We start from the raw sequence: 20,218 nt of genomic DNA on the forward strand, positions 1-20,218 counted from the left end.
GCCTTTTGTTTTGATTTTGTTTGACTCCTTTCTTCATAAATCTGCAATACTTCTTGCCAATTATGAGAAGTATTCTGGGATTTTTTCATGCCAGCCTTCTTTTGGCTATTTTCTTTTCTGGCTTCTGAATTAGCCAAAGTCAATCTTGGAACTGAGATTTCCTTCTTTTTTATATTCAGAATAACTTTGTCATCACTAATTGTAACTAGCAACATAGAATTAATAAGCAGCATTCCAAGAAACAAACTTGCAGAGGCATCATAGTGCTGAATTGCATAAATTTTTACAATACTCCCCCCTACTCTTAAAGATACATTATCAACATAGTGGGTGAGATTGACAGAGCCACCAATGGTCTCAGAAATCAGAATATTTTGTAAAGGCTTCCATAATCCTTTGAATAAAGATGGGCGTGCTAGGTTATTGGAGCCACCTGTATCAATGAATGCATCCACATTGATCCATTCAATTTTAACTTGGACTTCAACAGGAATATAGAGAATATTGTTAGTTTTAACAATCTTTTTGAGAAAAGAAATTTCATCGAGATTAACAGATGTGGGAACGGGAAAAGATGAAGATGACTGAGAAACTGTCTTTGGGTAAGGACAAAAAGAATTCAACATGGATTGTGGAGGCAGAGAATTTAAAACAGAGTGTGAATTCTTAGTATCTCGATCGGTAGATAGAGAGGGAACAATAGAGATAGCATCATCTGAAATGGACTCAGATGTCTCATCAGTGTAGTCATCGGAGCTATACTCATCACTAAAATGCAAGTCAGTTTCATTTTCAGATTCAGATCAATCATAGCAAATATTCATTTTCTGGCATGTGTTGGGAACTAACTCAGTATCTGAAAAGGAAGCATCAATTAAAATATATACATCTGATACTTCATCGTGGGAATCAACAATTGACCAATTATCTACAAAATCATCAATCTCTATACATGCTTTCAACTTGTTGGAAGAGCTTTTTGGACATTTTCTAGCGAAGTGACCTTCTTGTTTGCATATAAAACATGCATTGTCTCTTTTTGGTTGCCTGTGCTATTTTAAATATTTGAACTTGTGGAATGGCTTTCTGGGATTGGCTACTCTCTTGGGCCTGAATTTTCCATATCTTCTGGATTTTCTCTTTTTGAATGGTGTCCATGGCAATACACAAATCATCGTTTTGTAAAGGGTGGGAAATGGCCTCCTAAGACAAAATTTTGCACCACCTCTTTTGTGTCAAAACAGCCGCCAACCCGAGCTGACTATGCTCCCTTGATAGAGCATAATTTATTAAACACCACTGACCTAGATCAGACCTATCAAATTGGTAATTACCTTACCACATGGTTTGCACATGCATAGGAAGTTTTGGATGATTAAGGATCCCATTCTGAGCTAATTCTAGCTAATCTTAAGCTTCTCCATCATGAACAGCAAGAAGAAAAAGAAAGAAGAGGAGCAAAAGAGAAAAAGAGAAAAGAAAAGAAAATGAGAGAACCAAAGGTTCCCAAATTTTCTATCTCCATGGATACTCCTAACTATTGGGATATAGATGAAAAGCAAGAGGGCAGTGAAGCTGAATCCAGCACCCAAGCCGAGTAAAGACTAGAGCTAGCGAAATCACTAAATCTTCACAAATCAAAAATTGAGATAGCCACTTTAGAAAATGCTCCCTCTAAATTCCCTTCCTTCATTTTGCCATCTCTCCAAAAAGCCAATGTACTTCATGAAGTACATAAGTACCCAAGGGTTGAAGAAGACTTGTTTGTAGCCAATGCCACTGGATATGTTCTAGACTTAAACAAATCTACAAATCCACTTGAATCCATCAGAGTTTGGATTGGTGCCCTATATCAAATGGAAATTGTCTCTAAATTAGCTAATCCATCTATTTTTGCCTTAGCAGAAAAACAAATGGTCGGAATTGTACATGACTGGTGGATGGGACCATTAGAAGAAGAACAGATGCATGTAGCTGCTATAGGATTAGGCACATTAGAATTGCTACTCAAAAGCCAATTTGTCCCTAAACTGGCTGATGAAAAGAAACAGATTATAACAGATCTAGCAAGAATGGAATTGAAGGATTTAAAGTTTTTTGATGGACTCAGTAACTTACTTGAACCTCTGAAGAGTATGCTAAAATTCCTCACACCATCCACCACGGGCTTGAGAAATACGAGGACACACGACTCCTTCGGTCTTCAACTCGCTTTACAATCCCGACTTAAGGCGATCTTGGAACAAATTGTCCTCAGACAGGCAGCCCAGCAGGCTTCAAAATTAATTCAAATAAAAATGTTACATACCAAGTTATGCCTCAGAGTAGAGCTTTTTGGTCTTTGATCTCTTAAAGCACAGAATACAAACACTCTTTCACACACTCACACATTCACTCACAACACAGACGTGTCTCTCTACACACACAAGACTCATACTTATAAGTTTAGAAACATATGAGAATTATTGAAGGTCCTGTCAGACATTGCTTAGTCCAGACGGTGTCTGTTCAATATTCTCGAGTACAATAATTAAAAGAAAACGCACTACCAAGGTCCCATCGGACTTCGATCACTATCATAATCGGAATCAGGATCATGTGCTTCTGATGAAGATGAGGGAAGCTTTTGCTTTAACCATGATTGATTTAACCACTCCAAATATTTTGTCTCCCATGTGTGGTCTTGTTGCTCTTGAGCATCTTGGTACAAATCCACAAAAATAGTTTCTTTTTCATTGGATACCTTCTCTTTTCCGTTTGTCATAGCTGCTTTTTCTTTTGTCGAGACTGTAGAGGATTCTCCTTTTAGTGGTGCCTTGGATGATTGTCCTGTATCAAACTTTATCGTGTCAGTCGTAACATAGATATTCTTTTGTGGAAAGAGATATTTATTGTCCTCTTTCGTCCACTGATTTACATAAGCCATTAGATCTATCTCAATGTCAAGGAAGGAATCTTTTTTGCTTTTACGGAATTCAGGCATTGTTTGAACTGACAATTCGACTCCATCTAATAATTCCCATTTGAAAATTTGAAACATGCTGACAGAGCGTTCTATGGCACATTGGACCCATAGCTTGCAGTTATGATTGATATTCTCTTGCTACTGCCAACCTAATTCAAAAATCATAGATGAACAAACCTTGGTTGACAATAATAAATTTATCAAAAAAACTACATCATCACTCCAATTTCCTACCATAACACTAATAGTAATTAATGCCTTTGAATTAATCAGTAATTTGATTACTCCAAATCTTCCTTGAAGTGTTTCCAAAGTTCTGATCATAGACAATTTTTCAGGTAACTTGAGGCTGTGAAATTCTTTAATCCAGAGAGTGATTTTCTTAATTTCTTCATTATTGTTGGCTATCACAGAGGCAGCAACTCATTCAGGGCCATATAATTGTGCAAAAAGATTTGGGATAATAGGATTTCTGTACTCTAAACTTTGATAATCCCAAGGTGTCGAGAATGTTTGCAAATATTGCAATGTCCTTTCAACACATTGAGAAGCTCTTGTCTATGGCTTCTTTCGACAATGGCCATTTTTTATTTCCCAATCTGCAAATGGTTCAAAGAGTTTATACTGGGGAAATGAATCTATTCCTGCAAAATTTTCATCATTTCTTTGAAGAAATGCAGCATCAAGTTCTTCAAAAAGATAAGGAATCCTTAATGACTTTAGAAACCTTCCTACCCTTTCAGTCATATTTATTTCATCTAAATCCAACATTTTAGCAGAAGTATAAACAGCAAAAGAGAAATCTATACCTCCAACGATCTGATAATAATTCAAAGTTTGCAAAACCTTGATCATGGATTCAGTATATTCTTCAGTCCAGTAAGCATCAAGAGTCTTGAAATATAGTTTTACCTTCATATTTGGCAGAGGATATACCTTTACCAATTCTTCATCTAGACCCAACTGAACACCAACATTTTTGAACTGCCAAGCTTGAGATCTGTGTATCCATTGATTTCTTCTCATTCTCAGTCCAATAACCTTTTTAATTTCTTCGACCACATCACCAAGAATTAATTCAAGGATCTGAAATCCTTTTACAAAAGATTCAAAGCTATCATTTGCAGGGGTCTTACCAGGAATAACAAAAATATCAGTTCTTTGGTTATGAACATGGGCCTTTTTCATTTCTCTAGTAAGAGAGTCGGCTAAATAATTGGAAATACCTGGCACCCATTCAACATCAAAATCATACATTTGAAACCATATCTTCCATGCCAAAAGTCTAACTCTTGCGAACTATTTTGATATCTTGGATGATAAGAAATATTTGAAATTCATTGAGTCTGTTCTTATCAGGAACTTGGCAGGGGCCAAATATAATTCAAATTTTTGTATGCCATTAAAAATGGCAAGAGTTTCTTTTTCTGCTGGAAAATAATTTTTCTGGTGAATCAGAAATTCTCCAGAGGCATATGCACATAAAATTTCTTCTCCCGTCTCTTCCTTTCTTTCAAAAAGGATGGCTGCCCAAAAATTATCAGATGCATCAGTCTGAAGGATGAGAAATCCATTACCTGGCGGTTTGAGCTCAGGGAGATTTTTGCATTCAGCTTTTAACATTTGAACTGTTGTTGTGGCTTCTTGTGACCATCCAGAATGCAAATGTCTTCTGATTGGAGCAGTTTTTTCTGACAATCTAGGAATGTATTTATGCACATAGTTGAGTATTCCTAGAAATCGCTGAATCATTTTAGTATCCTGTAACTGGTCAGGAAATTCAGATAATTTTGTTAAAACATGGGGTTACATTTGAATTTTACCATCGATAACATGGATACCCAAAAAATCAATACTATCTTGAAACATAAGCATTTTCTTTTCTGACAAAACAATACCATGCTGCTTTGCTTCTTCAAGAAATATCTGTAAATGCTTCATATGTGATTCAAGATCCTGACTGTGAATCAAAATGTCATCAATATAGACAACAATAAAATCATATTTACCAAAAATATAGTCCATTCGCCGTTGAAAGAAAGCTGGAGCATTCTTCAGTCCAAATGGGACTACTCTCCATTGGAAAAAACCTGCGGGACATGTGAATGCAGTTTTGTGACGATCTTCTTCTTTGATTTGTATCTGGTAATAACCAGACTTCATGTCGAACTTACTAAAGATCTTGCTATTCTGAATTTTTTGCATAATTGTTTCCTGGTGGGGCAGAGGATAGTTGAAGCCCTTCGTGATTGCATTCAATGGTTTATAATTAATGACCATTCGATCTTTTCCTCTGACTATCTCTGAGTGATTTCTTACCAGGAAAGCAGAACAGGAATAATGAGAAGAACTAGGTTCGATTAACTTGAGATTTAAGAGTTCTTCAATCTGCTTTTTGATTTCTTTTTCATCTATTGGAGTACAGGGTATAAGCTTTCCTGTAACCCCGTTGTCATGCAGAGTAATTATTTCTTGCTGAGGACTTTCTTTAGTCCAGAATGCTTGAGGATTTTCAGAACAACATTTCAACAATTCATCATAAATAGTCATTTGTTCAGGAGACCAATCAGGATTTCTATTTGCCTTTTGTTTTGATTTTGTTTGACTCCTTTCTTCATAAATCTGCAATACTTCTTGCCAATTATGAGAAGTATTCTGGGATTTTTTCATGCCGACCTTATTTTGGCTATTTTCTTTTCTGGCTTTTGAATTAGCCAAATTCAATCTTGGAACTGACATTGCCTTCTTTTTTATATTCAGAATAACTTTGTTATCACTAATTGTAAATGGAAACACAGAATTAATAAACGACATTCCAAGAAACAAACTTGCAGAGGCATCATAGTGCTGAATTGCAGAAATTTTTACAATACTCCCCCCTACTCTTAAAGATACATTATCAACATAGTGGGTGAGATTGACAGAGCCACCAATGGTCTCAGAAATCAGAATATTTTGTAAAGGCTTCCATAATCCTTTGAATAAAGATGGGCGTGCAAAGTTATTGGAGCCACCTGTATCAATGAATGCATCCACAGTGATCCATTCACCTTTAACTTGGACTTCAACAAGAATATAGAGAAGATTGTTGGTTTTAACAATATTTTTTAGAAAAGAACTTTCATCGAGATTAACAAATGTGGGAAAGGGCAAAGATGAAGATGACTGAGAAACTGTCTTTGGGTAAGGACAAAAATAATTCAACGTGGATTGTGGAGGTAGAGAATTTAAAACGAAGTGTGATTTCTTAATATCTCGATCGGTAGATAGAGAGGGAACAGTAGAGATAGCATCGTCTGAAGTGGATTCAGATGTCTCATCAGTGTAGTCATCAGAGCTATACTCATCAATAAAATGCAATTCAGTTTCATTCTCAGATTCAGAACAATCATAGCAAATATTCATTTTCTAGCATGTGTTGGGAACTGACTCAGTATCTGACAAGGAAGCATCAGTTAAAATACATACATCTGATACTTCATCTTGGGAATCATCAATTGACCAATTATCTACAAAATCATCAATCTCTATACATTCTTTCAACTTGTTGGAAGAGATTTTGGGACATTTTCTAGCGAAGTGACCTTCTTGTTTGCATATAAAACATGCATTGTCTCTTTTTGGTTGCATGCGCTTTCTTAAATATTTGAACTTGCGGAATGGCTTTTTGGGATTGGCTACTCCCTTGGGCCTGAATTTTCTATATCTTCTATATTTTCTCCTTTTGAATGGTGTCCATGGTAACACAGAATGACAAACATCAAGACCAGGAGAAAAATCTTGAACTTTCTTCTGCCAACAAAGATACTTAACTTTTTCTTGACATCGAAATAAGAGATCTATCCAATAAGTCTGTTCAATATTTTTCCCTTGAACGTCCTGATATTTCATTATCATATCACCTAGATTACCAAGGAATTTTCACAGGAATGAAATCTTTTGAGTAGAATCATTGGTAAGATTAGCTTTATAGATCTTGGCCATATAATCATTACCAAACTGATCTAAAAACTTTAAATCCTTCAATTCCATTCTTGCTAGATCTGTTATAATCTGTTTCTTTTCATCTGCCGGTTTGGGGACAAATTGGGTTTTGAGTAGCAATTCTAATGTAGCTAATCCTGCAATAGCTACATGCATCCGTTCTTCTTCTGATGGTCCCATCTACCAGTCATATACAATTCCAGCCATTCGTTTTTCTGCTGAGGCAAAAATAGATAGATTATCTAATTTAGAGACAATTTGCATTTTATATAGGGCACCAATCCAAACACTGATGGATTCAACTGGATTTGTAGATTTGTCTAAGTCTAGAACATATCCAGTGGCATTGGCTGCAAACAAGTCTTCTTCAACCCTTTGGTACTTATGTACTTCACGAAGTACATTGGCTTTTTGGAGAGATGGCAAAATGATGGAAGGGAATTTAGAGGCAGCATTTTCTAAAGTGGCTATCTCACTTTTTGATTTGTGAAGATTTAGTGATTTTGCTGGCTCTAGTCTTTGTTCACCTGGGCGCTGGATTCAGCTTCAATGCACTCTTGGGGTGGATACCACTTGCATATAAGGAAAATATAGGGGTGTCAGATAGTTGGTAGTTGAATCAAGACTAGTGAACGAAGGCTAGTTAATAGTCATAATGTTTCCATTGTGAGGGAAAGACATCACACAAAAGAGTTTCGATACGATACCTTTCATGGCATAGACATATTCTCGCCCTAGGAGAAAATTCAAATCCAAGGGACCTTGGAATACCATAAGATCAATACATATATTTTTGTTCTTCCAGAGTAATATGTAACTTAGGAAGGACCCCTAAAGGTTTGCTAATGGTTATGTTAAAAGCTAACAAATTTTGTTTAACAATTTCAAGTTGTGGGGAAACCAAAGCTTGCCAAGTGATTGAGGATAAAATAATGACAGAAGTACCTTTGTCGACATTTGTGTGATGCACATCCTTACTATACACATTCAAAATGATGTGGAACAGGGTGGAAGAAGTAAGACGAGGCTCGGTGAGTCTACTCAAATCAAAGGAAATAGACTCATTACTTGGAGGGGGTTCAATGGAAACATGTGAAATACCCCCATGTGTAGAAGAACCTAAGGTAACACGAAGAACTTGAGCCATATTAATTTCACTCTCTAAAGGGAGAATGGGAACTACTAAATGTGGAATCGAGTTGACCACGTGATCAACCAATGGTTCATCAGCCTTAGTGATATGCATGTCACTCTCCAATGGAAGAGTGGGATTGACTGTACTTGGAATTAGATAAATCACTTTGTCCACTGATGGTAAGTTGGGAGAAAGCATACGGTAACCAGTTGGAAGTTTCTATTGAGAAACAATAATATTTTAGAAAATAGTTTTCCGGATTAATCACATTGTAAGGATTGGATCGACGTTCGGAACCAACTAATGCGGTTTATCCTCAGTGCAAGGTGAGAAATCAATCGATCTTAGAGAATAAATAGCATGGATGCATCATTGTTCAGTGTTAGTCGTTTAAAAATAGCCGTTGGTGAAATGAAATATAGTTAGAAACTAGTTGTTATTTAATAAATAATTAATAGTTATCGGAAATTGTCACAATTTATTAATTTAAATAATAATAAAATTATAATATAAGCTTGGGTTGATCGAGTCAATGTGAATTAGGAAAAAACTAGCCGTTATCATGGTATAATAAATAATAATAGTATTAGTTTATTGGTAAGGGTTGACCTATCAGGTAGAAAACTAGTCATTATAATAATTAATTTATATAATTAGGTTAAAAGTTAGTTATATAAAATGGTTTTTATGTAATGAACTAGAAGGTGATAATATTAAAAATAAATAACTTATTCATCAATTCAAATAGTAGTATTATTCAAGAATGATTTATAATATTATTAGTTGGTTATGATATAATAAATTAGTTACTAGTATTATTAAATTACAAGGTTGAAAAATGTGTAATACTATGACCTAAACTAAAATTTTATTAAGAATATATGGTTTAAACTACATTTGATTTTGATATATTTTATTACATATTAATTACCCAAAACCTCAATAAGGATATTAAGCAAGAGGAAAGCTCACCTCATTGAGAGGAGGAAAGCAAAGAAGGTATAACCAAAAGCAGGAGGAGGGCAAATAAATCTAAGAGGGAAAACATATGAAGCCACAAAAGGATGGAGGAGTTAAGAAGCGAGAGCTGGAACCCAGCTTTTACTTAATTTCCAGCCATCATCCCTATTGAGGTTCTTGGGATGCCTCTCAATCTCAATTGCTTCCCTGAGTTTTCGGTGATGGAAATGACCAATTTTAGCAATGACCTTTGATTCTTCAATGTAGACATGGTGTTTTGATTTCTCAGCATGTTCTGCAAGGGCAAAAGTGCGGGAGCAATTGTTTCTGATGTCAACAGCATGCTCACTGATCCTTTGCATAATAGACCTACCAGTTTCACCAATGTAGGGGATACCACAGGAGCATGGAAGGAGGTAGACCGCTTTGAGTCCTTTGGGTCAATGGGGTCCTTAATCAATCTAAGAGAATTATTAATGGTCTTGAGAGGTTCGAAGGAAGAGGAGACATTATTCTTCTTGAGAATATGGGCAATCCTTTCAGAGGTTCCTTAGATATACGGGAGAAAAAACTTAGAGATAGGATCAGCAAGGGAGAATTTAACCCCTGGCTCTTTGCTAGCTCTGTGGAAGGCATTGAGGCTCTGGGATCTGTTGTAACCATTATTTTCAAAAACCTCAGGAAGATGAGATTTCTCCTGATCAAGGTGGTCATCATCGGAGATTCTTAGAGCACGGGTAGCGAGAGTGCTGAGAACCTCGATTTTCTGAGCAGGGAAATGATGAGAATTGGCATGGAGGTACTGTTCCGTGTGGGTCTTCTTTCGAAAAACTTGGTGACAGACGAAGCCATCCTCCCTCCTAGACAGGAGTATGTCAAGAAAGGGAAGGCAACCATTCTCCTCAACTTCCATGGTGAACTTGATGGAATCAGATTGAGAATTTAGGTGATTGAGAAACAGATCCAGTTTCTCTCGACCATGAGGCAAAATGACACAAGTGTCATCGATGAACCTCTTCCATTTTTTAGGACGGAATTTGGCAGAAGCAAGGGCCTTGGTCTCAAAATCTTCCATGAACAAGTTTGCGACAATGGGGGAGAGAGGGGAGCCCATCGCAATACCACAAGTTTGTTCATAGAACTCTCCTTGGAAACTAAAGAATGTAGAGGTGAGGCAAAGGCCAACCAACTTGGCAGTGTCTTTATCAGTGATACGATTAATGGAGAGATTGAATGCAAGCTCGCTTCATTAATACACCCCACATGACCGCCTGTCACCCTAATCTTAGTGTGCATGGAAAACACAACTAACCTTTGTTTATTGCCATGACCCAAGTTAAGATCTCCAACTAAACTCTTATCATGTCGTGCTCCACATTTGTCCTGTGTGCATTGTTCTTTTAACCAAGGATTATACTTCCTGCCCGCACCATCAATATTGGCTCGACTCTTCATGTGTGGGTGCATCCAGTTATTTGAAGGGAACAAGACCCTTGTCATTTCAATTTAATTCTAGAACTCCAACCCTCAGTTCCAATCCACAATTCACCATATCATTTGCCTCTCTGTTTAGTTGTCCTAGGACATGATATATGGAGACTTCGTCTACTTTTTTTAGTTGCAGCAATATTGTTTTCGCAACTCTGGGACACATCGGATCAAGTGATGATTACAATTTTGTAATCATTTGAATGACTAACATGGAATCTCCTAAGCTTCCTAATACCTTGATGTAATGCAATGTCTAACTCTTTTCAAAGTGATATAAATTCTACCTTCTTATTTGTGGCTACGCCTAATCTATCGAAAATTTTAGGGATGGGTTAATTTTTTAATAGTTTCTCTAAAAAAAATTGTTAATCTTCATTTTTTATTAAAATGATTTGTTAAATTTTATAATATAAAATTATTTTAATTTAAAAATCACTAAATAATAAATTTAAATAATTTTATAAATATATTAATAAATATTTTATAATGTGTATAGTAAAGACTAATAAAATTTAGCAATATTTTTAAATTTCAAAATAATTTTTCATCATTAAAATTTCTTATAAACTCTAACTCCATACAAAATTAATAATCTCTGGTTCCTTAGACCACATAACACCCTTCATGCCCTTGCCCCAACTCGCTTCCCCTTTGCTCCTCCATCAAAGGAAATAACCGAGGTTTTATTTCTTTTCGAGGAGAGGAAGAACTCCTTGCTGAATCTCAAACATTGAATTTTACTTACATTTGGACGTCCTCTAAAGCTTCCAGTAGTCAACGTTAACTTAATTAAAATTTGGTTTTGTCTTTTGAATACTGTAAAAATATTCACAGTTAAAAACAAGAGTGAAGTAGAATAAACCTCTTAGGGAGACTATGAGTTGGACTGACCCCTTATTGTAATATCGCCTTTCTTATTTTGAGATTAAATATTACTTTTCAAGGATCTGCCCAAACACCAACTTTCCTGTCTTTCTAACTCAACACAAATAAATTTGAATTTGAGAAACTTTCCTATTTTTTTGAATATTGATAAAAAACTTAAAAATTAAAATAATTTCTTTTTATACATCAAATTCCATTTGAGTAGATGTTAATAATCATCATTATCAATTAAAAAAATTTAATGCCATTAAAAAAACAAACTATATAAAAAATATGATAAAAAAATTGTTTGAATTTAAAAAAAATAAATCTATTTTAATTTATTAAGAACTATAATTCATTCTGCTTTACCGGAAATTCATTCAGCCACCTCGTCGTTTGACTCCACCACCTTGGGCTACCTATTTCCTTGGTTTTGTGTTCCCACAAGTCACTGGTTGATTTGCAAGAGTGATCCCTCGGGACACGATCGACAATGTCCTTTCACGAAAAGCATAATTCCACATTCTCGTTAATGTATTAATATTAATATTTGTTTGGTAAATAGATTATTTTGAAATTTATTATAGTTTGATATTTCAAATATTTATTAATTATTTAATTTATATAATCATAATAAATATAATTATACTGGATTTAATGATGCATAAATTGACATTAAAAAAGATTAAACTTAAATAAAATCACATTTTACTATATAAACCATTAAGATATTTTTAATATTTTTAATCTACATTTTAAGATTTTTTTAATTTATATTTTAACATTTTAATGATGCATAAATTGACATTAAGAAAATTAAATTTAAATTAAAACACATTTTAGTATATAAACCATTAACATATTTTTAATATTTTAAATTAAAAAGAAAACAACAAAAACACATCTTTAAATGTGATATCTGGTCCAATTTTTTGGATGATTTACCAACATTCATTTCATTCCGCAGTCAAATTTAATGAATCAGAGCTTCGCCTGTGCACAACGTAGTGGCTTGTCATTTTATATGAACTTCATGAATAAATAGGAGAAAATGAAATAGGTAAAGATGCATTAAAAAAATAAACCACATTTTACCCCTCTAAACCGTTAACTGATTTTTTTTAATATTTTAAATTAAACATAAAACAACAATACAACGCATCTTTAAACGTGATATCAGGTCGTCCAATTTTTTTGGATGATTTACGTTCATGTACCAACATTTATTTCATTCAGCTGCCAAATTTAAGGACATCAGAGCTTACCCTGTGCACAATGTATGTGGCTCCTCATTTTATTTCACTTGAACTTCATGAATAAATAGGAGAAAATTAAATATTTGAAGATACATTGCATGCTTTGAGGATTAAGATACATTGAATGCTGTGAGAATTCACAGAATTTGATTAATGAGGATTGAACCTGGAACGGCCTAGTTTACAAAGCTTCTTTGTGTGCTTGCAATAAAAGTTAGTTTCAACAACAAAGTAAGTAGATTGTAAAAAGATAAACACCGTTCCGTTTAACGGGGATGTAAAGAGACGCTGATATATCCGTGAGATGTCGGAGTTGCAGCAGCAGCTTGGGTCGCAGATTCTCGTATGGAAGAGAAATTCGCAGGATTGTCTGTCGCAGTATCTATGAAAGGTGGTCGTGTGGGCTGAGCAGTTCTTTCTGAATGGCCGGTTAACATTGATACAACATTTGACATTGCGGGACGCTGCGTCCATGAGTGTCACACCCCTACACTGGTGGTACTCTTCCAACCGCACTATAGCGAGGTGCGGTACTACCAGCCCTTTTCTTTTCACCAATACTTACGATTGTAGACTACGCCTAACATTCCACAGTTTATTTTTTCATTACCAAGTATTATCTTTGTCCTTATACAGTGAAAGCCCATAACATTCACATAAACAACATTATACAAGAGAAATGCACAACAGTATAAAGGGAGGAGCAACTCCCTGCAATATGAGTCTGCCCAAATCAATATATATAATCCTTTTTTATAAGTACACGTTAAATCTTGGGAAACCCCAAATTTACACAGCCAAATTTTCAACTTCCGCAAACTCAGTTGCCTAGCTCGTTGGCGCCTTTGCACGGTCGCCACACGACTCACCAACCCTTCGTTCACTTCGTCGCACGATCATGTTGTTTGCCCAACTTGAGCGTGCCTCGTTGTAACCAAGTCGTCACACACGGGTGCCTCCGTACGAGTCACACCTCCGTTCACAACTTCAAAACTTCACTGTTTCGTCGTGCACGACGCGCCCTACCCAAGTCGCCCATCCACACGATTCTTCGTTTCAGCGTGCACGGCGCACCCTCACTCGGCTGTCCGTCCGCACTTCCACCCATTCACCCAAACTCGTTCACCCGAACAACTTCACCCGAGTCGCCACACGACTTCACCCGGTTCACCCGAACGACCTCACCCAGGTCGCCACACAACTTCACCCGGCTCGCCCGAATGACTTCACTCAGGTTTCCCAACGACCTCACCCGGCTCGCCCGAACGACTTCACTCGGGTCGCTCGATGACCTCACCCGCCTTGCCCAAACGACCTCACCCGGTTCGCCCGAACAACCTCGCCCGAGTTTCCTGCCCGATGACCTCGCCCGAATTCTAACTGAACAACCTCGCCAGAGTTCTGCCTGAACGACCTCACCCGAGTTCTTCTCGACGTCTTTGCCCGAGTTTTCTGCATGAGTTTCCTGCACGAGTTTTTCACCCGAGTTTCTCACCCGACTTTTCTGCACAAATCTTTTACCCGAGTTTTGCCCGTCGTGCGAGCTCATCCACGCACTGCAAAACTCATCAACAGAACTCATGTCGTCCGAATGATGATTTGCCTCCGCAAACTGTCCATCAATATATACGGGTGGGTGGCGGGTTATGTCCCCTAGCCGACCCATGCCCAACGCCCAAGCCGACTCGTTCATCATGTTGCTTTCGCCCGAGTGGAGAGTTAGCTCGCCCAACTCATGGGACCACCCTCACAACTCACCCAACATCGTATAAACTCGCCTCTTGGTTCATTTCGCATGCACTTCGCACAAGTCCTTCGCACGGTGAAGGTGACCTAGACCGCAGGTCCTTACATCCTCCCCCACTTGAAGTCATTGTCGTCCTCGACCATATCTCATCACAGCAACAATTTGTCATCAAGATATCATACCAAAGCATACACCCCATCGGTATGTCACATATCGGAAAATCATCTCAATCCATGATCATCAACCACCCTGTCACAATCTCCACATGCTACTCTTCATCATGGAAAGCTGGCCCCTCCATCTCAAGCTACATGCTTCCTGCAACATATCGTGTTGACCTCATCATGTGTCGTCCTCATGTGAACTGCTGCCATGATACTCCAACAAATGCTAACACATCTCTACACACTTCGCGACCCCATGTTTGAACTAGTCGGGTGATCAGTCCAACTATCACGCTCAAACCATGAGAATGCACATCCTCATGCCACCATCAGTCGTTTCTCATAACATCCCATCACATCCTCAACTTGATCAAGAATCCATCTCCATACAAGTGTAAGCCATGCTCAGGTCCATGAAGTAGTTTCCAACCTGATGTCCATGACTAAATTGCCCATGTAGTCCAACCAAGTAGAGTCATCACAACAATCGGTCATCCCCATCAAAGTCTGCAATGTTCGGTCTAGTGAACTTGGTCACCCAACCATATCATCATCACATGAGTCTCTTCATCATATCTCCCCCACTAAAGGTTCTACCAAGACTTCCTCTTGGTCTCGGCCATGAGAAGTCCACCCAAGCAACTCAAGTGTGTGCCCTCAATCTGTTCGTGATTCTTGCCGGGCACTTAGTCATATAGCTAAAGCATGACCTATTCCTCCGCAATGATCATCATGTTCCTCCCTTGTCACGGGCCTTTGTACCTTCTACCATAAAGTCACAAACAACCCCAACAAGTCCTGCAACAGTCAACAATCCTTGCTTCTCAATACAAGGTCTCATCATAGACATCCATGGTAAGATGCTCCCTTGCATCGGCAAACTGACTTTGCTATTCCCTGCATATGGTTCATCTACCAAATGCTCAAGTGAAACACAAGTATTAATAATACTTACATCATCATCATGAGGCTCCTCCATGTGACTATCCCCATCCATCCATGTCTGCAAACTGCACCATCCTGGTACAACTTGATCAATCTCAATTTCATCCTCTATCATGGTCACATATGCAACATCCTCAAACATCACGGCTTCCTCTTCCTTGTCAGCACAATCTGCAACTTCATCCCACTCCATTATCCAACCAAGTTGAAGAAGTTCGTCTTCAACATTCTTTTCCAAGACTTCAACTTCCTTTTAAATCTGGGGGTTCTTTACTTTCATCCGCTTCAACCTGTATAAGGTAAGCAAGAGCTTCCATTCACATTCTTCCAAACCTGCCATGCCTTGTCATTCAGCTTGGCCCAAGCACTAAGCTTCACCTCTACTAAACCTGTTTCACCATTCACTTGAATCACCCTGATATTCCACGTGCCACCTGCAAAACTTGAACTTCGTTTCAAGTCTTCGGTCTTCTTAGAATCAACTCCTTGATTCAGTTCACCAGCTCTGATACCACATGTCACGATAGTGCAGTGGGATCAACACTTCATCGTCAACCCGCTCAGCTTCCTGATCATCAGCTCTCATACCACCTGTCACATCCCTACACTGGCAGTACTCTTCCCACCGCACTATAGCGAGGTGCGGCACTACCAACCATTTTATTTTCACCAATACTTACGATTGTACACTACGCCTAACATTCCATACTTAGTTTATTTTTTCATTACCAAGTATTATCTTTGTCCTTTATACAGTGAAAGTCCATAACATTCACATAAACAACATTATACAAGAGAAATGCACAACAGTATACAGGGAGGGGCAACTCCCTGCAATATGAGTCTACCCAAATCAATGTATATAATCTTCTTTTATAAGTACAAGTTAAATCTTGGGAAACCCCAAATTTACACTTAGCCAAATTTCCAACATCAGCAAACTTGGTTGCCCAATTCGTCACAGCTTCTGCACGACTCACCAACCCTTCGTTCACCTTGTCGCACAATTGTGTTGTTTGCCCAACTTGAGCGCGCCTCGTCATAACCAAGTCGCCACACACAGGCGCCTCTGCACGAGTCACACCTCCATTCACAACTCCAACACTTCACTGTTTCCATCGTTTCGTTGTGCATGGCGTGCCCTACCCAAGTCGCCAATTTGCACGATTCTTCATTTCGGCGTGCATGGTGCACCCTCACCCGACTGCCCGTCCGCACGTCCACCCATTCACCCTAACAACTTCACATGAGTCGCCACACGACTTCACCCGGGTTGCCACACGACTTCACCCGGTTCACCCAAACGACCTCACCCGGGTCGCCACACGACTGCACCCGGCTTGCCCGAACAACTTCACCCGGGTCGCCCAACGACCTCACCCGGCTCGCCGAACTATTTCACCCGGGTCGCCCGACGATCTCACCCAGCTCCCCCAAATGACGTCACCCAGTTCCCCAAAACAACCTCGCCCAAGTTTCCTGCCCGACGACCTTGCCCGAGTTTTGCATGAACAACCTCAGCCGAGTTCTGCCTGAACAACCTCGCCTGAGTTCTGCCCGACAACCTCACCCGAGTTTTCTGCACAAGTTTCCTGCACGAGTTTTTAGCCTGAGTTTTCTGCACGAGTTTTTCACCCGAGTTTCTCACCCAACTTTTCTGGACGAGTTTTTCACCCGAGTTCTACCTGTCGTGTGGGCTCATCCACACACTACAAAACTCCTAAACCAAATTCGTGTTGGCCGAATGATGATTTGCCTCACAAACCCCATCAATATATATGGGCGGGTGGCGAGTTATGTCATCCGGCCGACCCACGCCTAACGCCCAAGCCGACTCGTTCAGCATGTTGCCTTCGCCCGAGTGGAGGGTCGACCCACCCAACTTATGTGACCACCCTCACAACTCATCCAACATCATATAAAATCACCTCTTGATTCATTTCACATGCACTTCGCACACGTCCTTCGCACGGTGAAGGTGACCCAGGCCACAGGTCCCTACAATGAGCCCTGAGTGCATAGAAGTGCGATAATGACCACTCTTAGCGCCTGCTCTCTTGGGTACTGCCGCTCTAACAATTGATCGACAATATCCAAAACTTGATTCTGTTCAAACTGATTCCACGCCTGCATTATCATCAAAATAATCAGCACAGTTTTACCGCCGCAGTTACAAACGTGTTTGATATACCATACATTGGATATCTCTATATTAGACATTTAAAAAAAAAACAAATTTACAACTGTCCTAAATATAGGCTACGTCTATATGGTACTTATCTGAATGCAGCGTTTAGAACGTTGCGGTTCATAAAGAAAGGTAAGGGATAAGTGCATACGTACACTATATATATCGGATATATATACAGGAATAAATGCAGTTTTAGATACTTGGAATAAAGAACACGAGTAAACATGTTACAAGTCATTTGAGAGGAAAATTAAATTTTATCATCTCCTCTCTTTGCTGGTAAAAAAAATGCGAGATAAATGTTTTATTTTAATTTTTCTGCGTGGTAGAGTGTTTAAAGGCATATTTTCTAATCAAATTTATTTGAAATTTGATACAAGTTAGAATCACAAGTTTAACCGCTAAAATTACAATTTAAGTGTTTTATGATTTATTTTTTCATGACATTAAATTTATTTAACATATTGGAAAAAATATTTTAGATAAAAATAAAACAATCTATATATGTATTAAAAAAAAAAAAAAATGTATTTTAGATAATAAACAATTTTTTTTTTTATCTAACTAAAAATTATTTCAATGATTTTAGCTGAAAACTCTAACTCTGAAGCACACAATGGTTAGACAACTCTGAAAAATACTAAGAATAACACAAACTTTTCAATGCACATGTACACTATATATTATATATCAAATTACAATGAAATCTTCAAACCTTTATAGAATATATTATATTAAAATACCATTAAAAAAACTAAAAATTATTGAAGTTTAAATTCTTAAAACCACCCACCGTAAATTAATTCTATATCATAATCAAATTTAACCCTACTTAAATTTTATTTTTTTAATACTACATCATGATTTTCTACTTTTCAACGAGAAAAGAAAAGAAAAAAAACCAAAATTTTCTCTAGAGAGAATATGATGCCGTATAGTATTTAATGTAACAATGGAGAAATATAGTATTTAATGTAACAATGGAGAAATAAATAAGCACGGGAATAAAAAGTTTTCATTTATAGGATAGAAAATAAGTCGATATCAAAATTTAGGTTTATTTTATAGTTTTATATTTAAAATATATTAAGGTTAGTTTTTTATCGGTAAGGATCACATTAATAATTGATATTAATATATTTTATTTAAATATTCCATAAATATGATAACTGAAATTATTTTTGGATGTCCCATTTTAATAATTAATATTTTATTTTTTGAATTTTATTCGATAATAAAATTATTTAAATAATAAAAAAAATTAATCTAACAATGTGTAGATATTTTTAGATATTTATTAAATTAGGATGAAATTTTTTTGTTACAGTGATTAAATTAAATAATAAAATAGTTATATTTTAAATAATTTGTAATTTTTTTTAGATTTTTTATTATTTAATAAATAGAAAAATAAAATAAATTTAAATTTAAATGGATGTATTATGAAAAGGAAACAGAAAAAGATATATTTAATTTATTTTTATTTTATTTTAAAAAAATTTAATTATTTATGGATATTTTTGTACACATAAGGCCTTAGGGAAGGAGAGATATAGAATAATATGAAGAAAGATATGATATCACAAAAATGATTCTATAATAAGTGGTAAAATATTTTCATGTTTTTAAATTTTAATATTTTTTTTTATTAATTTACAATTGTTTATATATATATATATATACGGTAGTCTAATTTATAAATGAAATAGTTTTTTATAATTTCAAATAGGAATGCGATTTTTTTTTTAAATATATTTTTAATGCATAAATAAACTTAGTACAGTAGAAGATCACTAGACACTCTAATTCTATAAATTAAACAGCTTAAACCTAAACTTCTAAAACCTTATGCAAAGTTCTGATTAAAATTAACCAAAAAAAAAATCTTGAAAATAACTATTTTATCTATAAATTAGACTAAACCTATATTAATTATTTTTAAATAAATTTATAATTTATGTTTATAAATATAAATAAAAACAAAATTTAAAATATTTTATAAATTAAAATATAAATTACTGAATTCGAAATATATTAAAATTTTAATTTAATTATTAATAATTATTAAATAAAGTATATTAAAATTTTAGTTCAGTTATTAATAATTATTAAATATATATATTTTGTTCTTGATTTAATAACTCTAATAAAAAATAAAGTTGCCCCACGCTTGCCAAATTATTTATTAACTATACATGTTGCCATATGAATTTCTCATCTTATAACTACCTATAACGATGTGCACACTGGCTTCATTTCTTATCCCATCTTTTCTTAAGATTCTGCGAACTTTCTGGGAAATTAGCACCTGCATTTGTTGTCACCTCTCAGAGGATGATGTTGGTACAATTAATTTTAAGGGAGTTGTCTTTAGTAAGATTTTTTGGAGATTTCTCAGAAAAAATTGAGGTTAAATTTTGATTTATATTATTTAAAATGGTTTTTTAACTGTATGTTTGGATTCAGCACCTTGAAAAACCCCTGGGATGCTTTGATTGTTCAGAAATTAGCTA

At 36.4% G+C, this 20,218-nt stretch overlaps 2 protein-coding genes across 2 annotated transcripts; both read right to left on the minus strand.

The window, feature by feature from the left end:
* Positions 1-4,771: 4,771 nt before the first annotated feature.
* On the minus strand, positions 4,772-6,370 carry LOC149182691 (uncharacterized). The gene has a single exon (XM_089414630.1). It carries the CDS (start codon positions 6,368-6,370, stop codon positions 4,772-4,774), a length of 1,599 nt encoding a protein of 532 aa, XP_089270756.1.
* A 3,224-nt stretch (positions 6,371-9,594) lies between these two features.
* On the minus strand, positions 9,595-10,158 carry LOC149182692 (uncharacterized). Its single transcript, XM_089414631.1, has one exon. The coding sequence runs from the start codon at positions 10,156-10,158 to the stop codon at positions 9,595-9,597; it is 564 nt and encodes a 187-aa protein (XP_089270757.1).
* Positions 10,159-20,218: the final 10,060 nt, after the last annotated feature.

The sequence above is a fragment of the Pinus tabuliformis genome, chromosome 3_2, assembly GCF_031772625.1.
Source record: "Pinus tabuliformis cultivar Carrire ecotype Pingquan chromosome 3_2, CPIR1, whole genome shotgun sequence".
Classification (NCBI taxonomy): domain Eukaryota; kingdom Viridiplantae; phylum Streptophyta; class Pinopsida; order Pinales; family Pinaceae; genus Pinus; species Pinus tabuliformis.